At 36.7% G+C, this 13,645-nt stretch overlaps 1 protein-coding gene across 5 annotated transcripts in view; it reads left to right on the top strand.

The window, feature by feature from the left end:
• Window positions 1-13,645, top strand: part of LOC150106998 (MFS-type transporter SLC18B1-like) — a 208,616-nt gene that overhangs the window by 35,820 nt on the left and 159,151 nt on the right. For all 5 annotated transcript variants that reach the window (XM_090392873.1, XM_090392871.1, XM_090392874.1 and 2 more), the window contains exon 4: window positions 2,799-2,946. In XM_090392873.1, coding sequence (XP_090248999.1) covers window positions 2,799-2,946 — 148 coding nt within the window. The remainder of the gene's footprint in view (window positions 1-2,798; window positions 2,947-13,645) is intronic.

The following is a 13,645-nucleotide window of genomic DNA, read 5'->3' as shown; positions in this document are numbered from 1 at the left end:
CTTATCCAGTTTAGCCGTCACTGTGTTATAAAACGTGAGCAAGTTACTGAGGCATGATCTTCCCTTCATAAAACCATGCTGTCCCCCATACAGTATCCCATTTTCATCTATCCAATCCTGTATTCTTCTCTTGACTAATTTCTCCAAGACCTTGACAACGATTCCTGATATGCTAATCGGTCGGTAATTTACAACAGCAGTCTTGGAACCTCGTTTATGCAGTGGAACTATTTTCCCCTCTTTCCACCCCCTCGGGACTAACCCAGACCAGAGACTCAAATTAAACAAAATGGTCAAGGGTACTGACAATTCTTTAGCCACTTCACATACGACACAAGCTGGTATACCATCCAATTCCACAGATGTATTAACATTGAGGTTTTGCAATAGACTACTCACCTCCACTTCATTCACCACAATTCCCATGTAATTTATTGGTTCATTCATTTCTGCAATGTCACCACCTGGATGATATATTCTTGCAAAGTGCTTGCTCAGTAATTCAACTATATCAACTGATTTGGTTACCTCCCTACCATCGGCATTCTTTAAAATCATTCTGCCATATACATTTTTTCTTTTACTTGCGACATATCGAAAAAACTGTTTAGGATTCTCTATAGCCTGCATGGCCAATGTTCTATCGTAATCCCTTTTTGCTCTTCTTACCACACTCGTTACTCTTCTGGAATGCGCTTTATATCGTTCATGTGACTGCCGGTCACATTTCTCCTTAAATTCCCTCCATAGTTGTTTCTTTTTTTGCAGCTCAAGCTTAATGGTGTTATTCATCCATTTAACTCCTACTTGATTTATTATTCGGACTCTAGGTATACAGTCAGCCATTGCTTCATGCAAACACTTCTTAACTGCCTCCCATGCACTATCAACTTCTAGCCCTTGCAGTTGTACATGCCATGGCACTGAACCAATCAATCTCCTAAGCTTGTCATACTTACCAGCCGATAATTCCACATGTACCCTGTCTTAATTGTAAATTCCACACCTTTAGCCACCTCCCAAGTCAAGACCCTATGATCACTCTCACCAATTGGTGGCAATGTGGTCATATTCATTACAGCCAAATTCTCAGATGCAATTACTAGATCAAGCACTCTCTGATCCCTAGTATTTTCCATTACATGCTGTCGCAGATAGTTATCCCTTAATAACCGCATAAAATCCAATTCCTTTCTCCCATGTTATGAATAATCACAGTATCATGAACATGGAAACCACAGAAAATCTACTAACTGTTAATTTTCAGTATGTACAAAGACCATTCACTGAAAATACCAGGTAATTGTGAATTTTTTCATTATTAAATAACATATAAATGAAGAGTATATACTTATTTATAATATGAATTAAATAAAAAATATGTAAAAAATAAAATAAGATAACAAAAAAATCTCTGATCCTTAAACGTGGAAATGACGTACTTATACTCGTAATTGAATATCTTAATAACAGATTAATAGATTTACTGTAGTATATTTACAGTATGCAAGGGGTAAATAGTGGCAGAGGTTATGAGGTAGAGGTGAACAAGATGAAATATTTAGTTGGGTGTTGCTCACAGACATTGTAATGTGAAAGGCAGTGAAAAGGAAATGTATCAGAAAATTGGTCTGGCTAATAAAAAATGGGGGATAATCTTTGATCTATATTTGGCAATCTGATAGGTATCATCACGTTATATATGGGGGTGCAATATCCCAGAAGAGGAAATTTATTAGCAGTGTGCCATCAAGGGTCTGTTTTGGAGCCATTGCTGATTAACTTGTATGATATTGGGAAACGTTTGAATGGCGATATGCAGTTGTTTGCAGATGAGCAAAGTTGAGAAGGACTATGAGGAGTAGAACAGATGTAGCTTCACAAAAGGAATTGAATAGACTGGGTGAATGGGCTAGTGGGGTTATTACTAGTTCAATGTTAGGAAGTGTAAAATTTTAAAATTCAGGAAGCAAAGATGGAATGGTTGAGGAGTAGAGAATAAGATTGGTGGGAATATCTTAGAGAAGGTGAAGGAGTGAGGGATATGGGAGTGATGGTAGATTGGGATCTAAACTTTTGTGAATATTTTGCTAAAATTGTGAGGGAGGTACAGCAGATTATAGCAATGATGGGAAGGACACTAACATGTCGAAGTCAGGATATTATGATTTCATTGTATAAGGTTTTGATCAGATCACATATAGAATAATGTGCACATATTTGGTCACCTGATTTTCAAAATAATAAAGAGATGTTGAAAAGAGTCCAGAGACATTTGACTAAGGTTCTTTCTGGTCTCTGGAGTCTAGTAGATGGCAGGAAAAGAGATGACATGATTGAGACATATACGTTGGTAAGGGATTATTACCAGATTAATGGGGATGCGATTTTTCATAAAATGGGTGGAGACAGGGAGAAGAACATGAAGTCATCTCTGGAAGCAGTATAAGAAAGGTGTGTGCATGGGGGAGGGGGGGATCATGAAGCATAGTTTTTTTTTTTTTTGCGTGGAGAGTAATAGGTGATTGCAATGCACTGTCTGAGTTTGTGGTGAATGCATTTAAGGAATGGTATTATGAGCTGTGTGTTTGTAAGAATGGGACTTCCTGTGATGAGTGTTTTGACTTCATCGAGGTCTGATCATGATGATGATAATAATAATAATAATAATAAAATTAACATAGTTCATTCTTGCATGTCTTTACTAGTCTCTTCACCTAGAATTAAGAACCACTTGTACTTTGACAGTAATTCAGACTTGAATTGTATTATAATTATTATTCTGCATATGCTTTCAGAATTCTTCACTATTCCCCACCAGGCACAGTATTTGCTGTTTTATCATTTGCTGTGAAATGTGTTGATGCCATTGGAACAGCAGCCATTTATACTGCATATTATATTCTTGCTGCTTCAGAATTTCCACATAGGAGAGCAACTGTACTGGTAAAAAAAAAAAAAAAAAAAAAAAATAGATTAAATATTTATTTAGATCATTAGAAAAAAAATATAATGTACTGTAAAGTTTGCAACTTATACTCCTTTTTGTATTGTAGGGCTTTTGGTGGAACTATCTTGGCAAGTAGTGATGTGATGCAGAGAAACTTTTGCATTTAAAAAAAATTAACTTATGAACTGTTATTATTATTATTAACATCTGAACTCCATGAAGTCAGTGACTCATCGTGGGAGGTACATGCTATTGCACACAATGTTCATCTATCTATGCCTTAGGAAAAGAGATGAACGCTGATTCGATGTGTCTACATTCACAACACACTGAGGCAATGCATTCCACTCATCAACCACTCTCCATGCAAAGAACCTGCTTGTTTAATGGGTGAACTGGATGTTAAGTAGAATGTGGAGCAGCTTCATAAGATGAGTCCCAGGACGACTCAATGGAGATGTCAAGTAATAATGGTTAAAATGAATTTCAGTATTTGCCAAAAGTCAGTTTCACAGAAAGATACGAGAGTGTTCTGAAAAGTCTTGGCCTAACAATGAAAAAATGAATTTATAATTTCAAAATTATTTTTATTTTTCAACATAATCTCCTTTAAGACTAATACATTTATTCCAGCAATACTCCAATGCCATTATCCAGTCCCTGTAGTGGTTCTCAGTAAGATCTGCAAAATACCCCTCTACAACTGTAATCACCTCTTGATTCAAAGAAAAACGCTCACCAGGTAGAGTTTTAGTTTTGGGAAGAGATGGAAGTCAGAGGGAGCCAAATCTGGGGAATAGGGTGGATGTTCCAACAATGCATAGTGCAGATCCCTTAATTTTCCCATGGCCAAAAAAACACTTTTCTGGGCAGGTGCATTGTCCTGATGAAACATGATTTTTTTTTTTCGTCTGCAAACAGGGTCTTTTCTAACGAATTTTTTCATCAGTTTGGTTAAAAGATTGGAATAATATTCCCTGGTTATATCCTTTTCAAGATAATTAATAAACAAATTGCCTTTAGCATCCCAAAACACCGATACCATGACGTTTCCTGCTGATGGAACTGACTTTGTCTTCTTTGGCGCTGAACAGCCGTCTTCTGTCCACTGTTTTGACTGCTGTTTGTATTATGGTGTGTAATGGTGAATCCAAGTCTCATCCATAGTAATAAATCAATGCACAGAATCAGTTTTATTTTTGTTAAAAAGCTCCAAGCACTGTTCAGAGATTTTCATGTGAGTGTGTTTTTGATCTGCTGTGAGCAATTAGTTTGTTTTATACAGCTGTCTGAAGCAAGTGTTGTCTGTATCCCTAGAAATGGATAAAATTGAGTATCATGCGGTTATAAAATTCTTTGTAAAAGAAGGTTGAACGCCAAAAGAAATTCAAGCACCCATCTTGTACAAAGCTTTTTCATTTACAATTCTTCATACAAAATATATCATACACGTTCTTTTGAAATGCCTATAATCTCGGCAATTTCATGCATTTTGACTCGCTGGTCATCCAATACCATATCGTGCACTTAATCAATTATTTATGGTGTTGTTACACTTTTTGGACATCCTTCACGTTGATCATTTTCAAGGCTGGTACAGCCATGTTTAAACTCGACATTTTTTAATTGTTGAAAATGAAGGAGAAGAGTGCCCATAAACTTTTATGAACTTTGAATGAATTTCTTTTGGCGTTAAACCTTCTTTTACAAGGAATTTTGTAACCGCACGATACTCAATTTTATCCATTTCTAGGGATACAGACAACGCTTGCTTAAGACAGCTGTATAAAACAAACTGACAACTGACAACTTATGACAGATGTACCAACTTAGAAAAAAAAAATCTCTCGTTGATAGTGTTGCCATCTATGGTTGAGGCCGAGAACTTTTCAGATCACCCTCATACAAAAGTTATTCCAGAGATCAGAAGTTTGGATAAATTAAGGGAAGAAAAAAGAAAAGAAACTGGGGAAGTTTGAAGTGATCTTGTGAATAGTGACTGATATTAACTATAAATCATTGTAATATTCTTAGAATTTAACATATGAATTATAAATGCCACTATGAAAAAAAATATAGTATAAATTAGAATTGGGTATATGAAGAGTAATTGATAAATTACTGGAAAGAAATCATTGATATGTTCAGACAAATTATTTGGACAAGTCACTGGAAGGTTTTAGAGTGCTGGGTTTGTTGTCAGTTTCAGAGGATATAATTTGGAATGAGTGAACACTGCCAACAGTAGAGAGATCATAAGTCACCATCTTGGGAAAGTAATGATGCAGAGAAAGTTTTTTAGTCAACAAGGGACATGTGAATAATCAGGTAGATGATTAGGAAAGCTTGATATTCAACTTAGATCAGTACTTAGATGGAGGAGTATAAGACAAAAGAAAAAAAATCTAATATGCACACCCTTACTAACCACACTTACACAACTTTCAGGAGTGATCCCTTGTTCTCTCTACCCATCACATATTGAAAATTTTCTTCTATATCAGTCATAGAGAATCCTCTTATTAATTTATAAGTTTCTATGATCTACCTTTTTTTCTACCTGTTAACTAAATTTTGCAAACCATAACACACCTTACAGCACACAACTAATTACTTTCCTCTACTGAGATACCACTCTCCTCTCCATATGCAATTTGCTCATAGCCAATCACCTATCTAAATCACTAATCTGTTATCTAACTCCACCAGTTACAGTTTAGTTACCAACTTTTCATGTGGCAGTCTATCAAAGGTCTTTGCAAAATCTAAATGTACACTGTTCTTAACAAACTTATACTATCACATCACATAACATTGATATTATCAATTCAATTCTCCATCTCAGCTCTCACCAACCTCTCTACTTTAACTACAACTTCAGCCGCACTACTGGCCTGCAATTTGTTGCCTCAGTCTTGTCACCACCTCTTTGCAAAGTGGAACAAACTTAACTTATGCTAACATCACATAACATTGCTATTATCAATGCAATTTTCTATCTTAGTTGTAACCAACCTCTTCACTTTAACCACAACTCAAGACACACTGATTGGCCTGCAATTTGTTGCCGTAGTTTTGTTACCACCTCTTTGTGAAGTGGGACAATTTTACCCCATTCCACTACTTTGGGATTTGCCCTTTTGAAAGACTGCCTTGCACTCTTCAATTGCGCTCTTCGATTGGAATAGGCTTAAGTTCGATTCTCGTCGCAACGGGAGGAATCTTTATGTGGACGATTTTCAATTGAAGGTGAGTTAGCTGATCTCATACGGTGGTAGCAGGGGTTTTTTCTCCTGGAAACTCGAGTTTTTCATCCCGCATACAGACAAATCGACCCTTCAGAACACACGCAATTTACAGACAAAAAATGCTAGTTGTGGTGGAGGTGGGCGATAGATGGCATTGATGGAGATGATTAGTAGTAGAGGTTCGGTGCAGTGGTTGAGACAGTTGTATAATAGTAGGTGTCCTCCTGCGATGAGTCTTCGGATTCCTTGGAGGTGTCACGAATAATAATAATAATAATAATTAAGTCCTACTGACTTATCAACATAATTTACTTATAAGACTATTACACTTTTTTATAAAATCTTTATCAAGTAGCTTTATTTTTATCCTCCTACATGTTTCGCCAATCTGTTTCTATTGGCATCCTCAGGGAATACAAATCAGTAAGCACAAAATGAAGGTTACAGACTAGGTTATAACCGATGGTTCTAAATCATACAAAAAATGGGTATTGTGTGTGACAATGTGCGTGTCTCGTTAACGTGATTTATTCGTGATGACTCATGACGTAATTGTTATGAAAGTTCATTTCTTTGATGTTTAATGATCTGATAAAAGTTTTCCAAATTTCTGGTAAAATTAGACCTTGATTCTTGTTTATGTTTTCAGTTTTACAGGCGACTGCAGCTGCTTCTTTAAAGGTTCTTGAATGGTAGTTATCTTCTATGTATGGCATAAGGCTCTTATCCCACTCAATGTGATGGTTAGTAGAGGCAAAGTGGCATGAAAGGCCTGAAATGTCTTGTCTGTTATTTCTGACATATCCTATGTGTTCTTTCTTTCTCGTTTCGAAGCTTCTAGATGTCTGACCTATGTAACTAATACCACATGAGCAAGGAATATTATATACTCCAGAGTATTTGTAGAATGGGTGAGGATCTTTCGGTGATCTTAAAAATTTCCGAATAGTATTGATTGGTTTGAATGCCACTCTGATCTTGTATGGTTTATTATTATTATTATTATTATTAAACAAGACCTCATGGAGTCAAAGACTCATCTAGGAGGTCCTTTTATCTCACACACATCTCATCATACCGGGTCTTAAACACATTCAAACTCCTTGCAGACACCACACTCTCAGGCAAGGCATTCCAATCATTCACAACTCTGCACGAAAAAAACCTGCCTCTCACTCCCCTACTCACACCCTCTTTATACAGTTTCCAGGGATGACCTCTGGTTCTCCCCTGATCTCCCACTATTCGCTGTAGAACTTCTCCACCATTGATCCTATAGCAACCCCTTACCAACTTGTAGGTCTCTATCATATCTCCCCTCTTCCTTCTCTCCACTAGTCTCTGCAAATTACATCTTTTCAATCTTTCCTCATACTCGACATTCCAGAGGTCAGAAACTACCTTAGTCAGTCGCCTTTGAACCCTTTCCAACATCTCCTCATCCTTCTGAAAACCAGGTGACCAAATCTGGGCACAATAGTCCATGTGTGGCCTAATCAAAGCCTTATACAATGGAACAAGAATCTCCCTACTTCTACACGTCAGTGTCCTCCTCATCATTCCCAGAAGTCTTTGTGTTGTCTTCACAATTTTGGCGATGTGACCCCTAAATTTTAGATCCTTATCCACTATCACTCCCAGATCTCTTATTTCCTCTACTTCCAACAATATATTCTTACCAAGCATAAATTCTGCATCCCATCTTTGTTTTCCAAATTTTAAAACCTTACATTTTGCAACATTGAACTCACACCCCCATTTGCTTGCCCAATCACTCAATTTATTCAAGTCTTCTTGCAAGGCCACAACATCTTCACTACTCTTTATGGTTCTTCCCAACTTTGCATCATCTGCAAACAACTGAATATCTCCATCCAAATCTTCGCCAATATCATTAATATACAAGTTAAATAGTAATGGCCCTAAAACAGATCCCTGAGGCACTCCACTAGTGACTTTCCTTTTCCTGGATATTGCACCCCCATACACAACTTGTTGATACCTATCAGATAGCCAGTCTCCAATCCAATGCACTAATCTAATATCCAACCCCATCTGCTCTAGTTTGACTGTCAACTTATCATGAGGCACTCTATCAAAAGCTTTTGCGAAATCCAAGTATATTACTGTGTATCCTTCTCCTCTGTCCAAGGAAGCAGTCACTTTATTGTAATAAGTAAGTAGATTACTAAAACACGACCTCCCTTTAGCAAATCCATGCTGTCCATCAAAGATTATACCATTGTTGTCAACCCAACTCTGGATTCTAGCTCTCACAAGCTTCTCCAACAACTTAACCACAACACCCGACACACAGATAGGCCTATAGTTTGATGCTTGAGTTCGATCACCTCCTTTATGAAGTGGCACAATCTTGCCCTCCTTCCACTCTTTAGGGACTTGACCAAGTGCAAGACTCGTATTAAAAAAATATGTCAAGGCAGGTGTCAACTCTCTGGCACATTCCTTCAGAATACGCGGTTTTAAAAACATAAATAACAGACAAGACATTTCAGGCCTTTCATGCCACTTTGCCTCTACTAACCATCACATTGAGTGGGATAAGAGCCTTATGCCATACATAGAAGATAACTACCATTCAAGAACCTTTAAAGAAGCAGCTACAGTCGCCCGTAAAACTGAAAACCTAAACAACAATCAAGGTCTAATTTTACCAGAAATTTGGAAAACTTTTATCAGATCATTAAACATCAAAGAAATGAACTTTCATAACAATTACGTCATGAGTCATCACGAATAAATCACATTAACGAGACACGCACATTGTCACGCACAATACCCATTTTTTGTATGATTTAGAACCATCGGTTATAACCTAGTCTGTAACCTTCATTTTGTGCTTACTGATTTGTATTCCCTGAGGATGCCAATAGAAACAGATTGGCAAAACATGTAGGAGGATAAAAATAAAGCTACTTGATAAAGATTTTATAAAAAAGTGTAATAGTCTTATGAATAATTGTCAAGAAAAAATTCAACATAATTTACTTAATTCCTAACCTATATCCTGCCCAATCATCATCTGCCCATTCTCTCTAAACATCATGATCCTCATAATGTCACACTTATGAGGATGAAGAAATGTCCATTGAATACCTTAACCATATCATTTTCAGCAGTTACTAATCTTTCATTTTCATCAGTTATCATCTTACATAATTATTCCTTCTTATGTTTGCCATATAGCAAAGAATCCTTTAGGATTTTTCTAGAGCTGATTGGTTGATTTTTGCCCATACTTCATTTTTCTGACATTGCCAACCATGTCACTTTCCTGGCTTTCTCTTTGAAGCCCTCATGCAGCTGATTATTACCATTATTCATCTGTTATGCTCTATCCACAGTACTTTCCTGATTGCATGCTTAATCTCTGTTCATTCATCTATTTTATACCTACTTTGCTTAGCCTTTTGAACTACGAAATGCTTTCAGATTTTCAACTGTTAAATAGCTCGTGATCAATGCCTGAGCAGCATTTATCTTATTTCCACTTCCACCTAACTGCATATTCTGACTTTAGCTCCAAGCTGTCTCTAAGTTTTTCACAATCACTAACCAGGTATTTATACATATATCCTTTCCTTACAAGTCTTCATATGCCACTAGCCAGATGCTTACCTGATAGTCACTGACAACCACATTCTCTGATGATATGATAAGTCCATGACTCTTGATCCTTGTTTGTCTTCCTTTACAAACTACCCAAGATAGTTGTCAAGAAATTTATTTTCCTTATTCCCAAATGCTTATCTTCATTCAGTGAAGGTAAATGAATGAATAAATATATTGAACTATATTACCATAAATAAAATCACTCATAATGATCACTTCTCCCATTCACTAACCCAATTTGCCTACACATTTCATTGTCACCACCAGTGGCGGCACGTGAAGCTTCAAGTGGGGGATGCTGCCTATACAAAATAATTAAAAAAAAATTCTTTTTTTCCTAATCAGTAACCAATAAATAAATCTACAGGTTTACAGATTTATTTATTAATAAATTGGTTACTAATTAGGAAAAAAAGAATTTTTTAAAAATTATTTTGTATAGGCTGCATCCCCACTTAAAGCTCACGGACCGCCACTGGTCACCACCCTTCACATTCCCTAACCTGTTGCTCCATCTTGCACCTTACTACCTGAAAACTACTTCTACTATTTTCCCCTTGCATCTTCACCTTATATAGACATAATTTCCATGCTGTCATCAACAGTACTCTCTCTCAAGGAGACCTCAATAAAGGTTGAAACCAGTCGGGGTAGTGGCCCTTCCCTTAATGCATAGCAGTATATATGTCAGCAAGGAGATGTGCTTTGCATTATGGGAGTTACTGAGACAAGGAGTGATGGTCCACCTTTGCTACGAGTTACCAAGGGATGTACCACCTTACCTCAGTCCTGAAGATATTTTCAGGTGCAAACTTTGTTTGCTTACACTTGGATAAAGGATTAAACTAAATTTATTATAGTCTAACCAAGTGCAAAATAAACTTCCAACATCTTTCTCTAAATCCAGAGTAATTTAAAAATAAGGTGGTACATTGGTTAGCAACTCTTATAGCTAAATATGACCTCTCCATTGCTTCTGCCTTAGTATCACCACTCTGGGTCTGCCTCCTACTGACGAGACCTCAATAAAGGTCGAAACCAGTCTGGGTACTGGCATTTCCCTTAATGCATAGCAGTATACATGTCTGCAAGGAGATGTGCTTTGCATTATGGGAGTTACTGAGACAGGGATTGATGGGAGCTTGGTCCATCTTTGCTACGAGTTGCCAAGGGATGTACCACCTTACCTCAGATATTTTCAGGTACAAACTTTGTTTGCACTTGAAAATATTTTTCAATAGAAAAATATTTTCTATTGAAAGATATTTTCAATAGAAAGATATTTTCAGGTGCAAAATTTGTTTGCTTACACTTGGATAAAGGATTAAACTAAATTTATTATAGTACTCTCTTTCACTTCTTGTTTTTCCTGTTCTCATGAAAAATATTGTACTCCTCCACTTCTCTTCCTTTCAGAATATCATATTCATCCAAATGTATTTCACTTATTTCAATAACTTTTGGGTAAATTCAGCTAGTGCTACAACTGCATCTCTCTGTTTCTGGTGCTCCAGGCATTCATAATGAAATAGTTCATATTTGGGCATCTGTCCTACTAATGCCACCACTCAGGTGTAACTTCTTCACATTTTCCCCTATTACCCACTTTTATCACCACTTATCCTATAAATCTCCTTCCAGTATAACTGCTTCAAATATCCATTCTCATTATGCTGTACCTCACTGTTCATCCCATTTCACTGTTCATCTAGCATTCCTGGTATATAATCCTCATCTCTTACCCTACTTCTCCCCATTCACAAACACTTCAGTGTCACCTGTTCCATCACCACACCCATTTTAAACGCACTTCATCACTTTTATACAATTTCATCCTTTTCTCAAATGCATTCCAATTCCAAACATTAACAAACTTCATCCATATTTCCTCACACAGTTCTGTTAAAATACTATTTACGATTCCTGTTTGCCATCTTACCGACTCATCATCGTATACCTCAGCAAAACACTGACACATCCCATTTTTCAGCCTGATTTCTTACCACAGTGTTGTTTTTGGGTGATGCTGCAAGAACATTTCTCTCTTATTTCTGATGCTCTAGGCATTCATAATGAAATAATTCATTTTGGGAATCTGTGATGCTCTCCTCAATAACATTAACATCTATTCTCAGATTCTTCTTCTTCCATCCAGCCAATCATTACTAATTCTCTTTCTCATTTACTTGTCATATCCAAAGCATCAGTCACCGTATTCAACTTTCATCCTGGAAAACAGATTTTGTACACCCTCTCACAACATTAATAATGGAATCTTCATAAATTGCTCCTTTCAGTCTTTTTTTTTTCCCTCTACATTTTTTCATTCTATTTTTTTTTACCCTTTCATGTTTAGTAACCAAATCACTAATCTTATATCATTATTATTACCCAAAGACCCCATGGAGTCAAAGACTCATCTAGGAGGTCCTTTAGTCATACACACGCACACACAGCTCATCATACCACCCCCTAAACACACTCAAATTCTCTATAGACACCACACTCTCAGGCAAGGCATTCCAATCATTCACAACTCTGCATGCAAAAAACCTGCTTCTCATTCTCCTGCTCACACCCTCCTTATACAGTTTCCAGAGATGACCTCTGGTTCTATGCTGATCTCCCACCGTTTGGTGTGAAACCTCTCCAACATTGATCCTATAATGACATCTTACTAACTTGCAGGTCTCTATCATATCACCCCCCCCCCTCTTCCTCCTATCCACTAGACTCTGTAAATTGCATCTTCTCAACATTTCCTCATATTTGACATTCCAGAGATCAGAAACTACCTTAGTCAGTTGTCTTTAGAACATTTCCAACATCTGTTCCAATATCATTTCCAACAATGGAATAAGAATTTCCTTGCTTCTACAAGTCGGTGTCCTCTGCATCATTTCCAAAATTTGTTTTGTTATCTTCGTTTTGTCATCATTTCCAACAATGGAATAAGAATTTCCTTGCTTCTACAAGTCGGTGTCCTCTGCATCATTTCCAAAATTTGTTTTGTTATCTTCGTTTTGTCATCATTTCCAAAATTCGTTTTGCTATTTAGAGGACACATTGCCAAAAACAATTACAAAAACAATTTTGGCAATGTGTCCTCTAAATTTTAGCTCCTTATCTGCCATAATCCCAAGATCTCTTATTTTCTCCACCTCCAACAATATATCCCCACCAAACATAAGTTTTACATCCAATCTTTGATTACCAAAGTTTTAAAACCTTAAATTTTGCAACAATGAACTTGCATTCCCCATTCATGTGTGTTGAGGCTTAAGTGCTGTGAAGAATTCATGTTGGAGGTTTAATGGAATATTATCAGCACTAAGAAAGGATTAAAACTAATTTTAATACTTCCAATATTTTATCTCCGTCACAGAGACATCTTCAGGGATAACAATTAAGGGATTTGTGTGTGTGTTGTTACAAAAAGTAGTTTTGTAATTACTGAAGATGTCTTTGTGATGGAGATGAAATATTGGAAGTATTAAAATTAGTTTTAATCCCTTCTCAGTGCTAATAATATTCCATTAAACCTCCAACATGCATCCCCCATTCACTCAGTCTATTCAAGTTTTCTTGTAATGCCACAACATCTTCTCTACTCTTCATAGTTCGTCCCAACTTTGCATCATCTACAAACAACTGAATATACCCATCCAAATCTTCACCAATATCATTAACATACAGGTTTAATAGCAATGGTCCTAAAACAGACCCCTGAGGCACACCACTAGTGACTTTCCTCTTCTAGGATATTGCTCCCCCATACACAACTTGTTGATACCTATCAGATAAGCCAGTCTCC

Source organism: Typopeltis vanoorti, chromosome 5 (assembly GCF_054136105.1).
Source record: "Typopeltis vanoorti isolate ZY-2024b chromosome 5, IOZ_Tvanoo_1.0, whole genome shotgun sequence".
Lineage (NCBI taxonomy): Eukaryota > Metazoa > Arthropoda > Arachnida > Uropygi > Thelyphonidae > Typopeltis > Typopeltis vanoorti.
The sequence above is the reverse complement of the archived record's forward strand: the minus strand, read 5'-3'. Positions and strand labels throughout refer to the sequence as shown.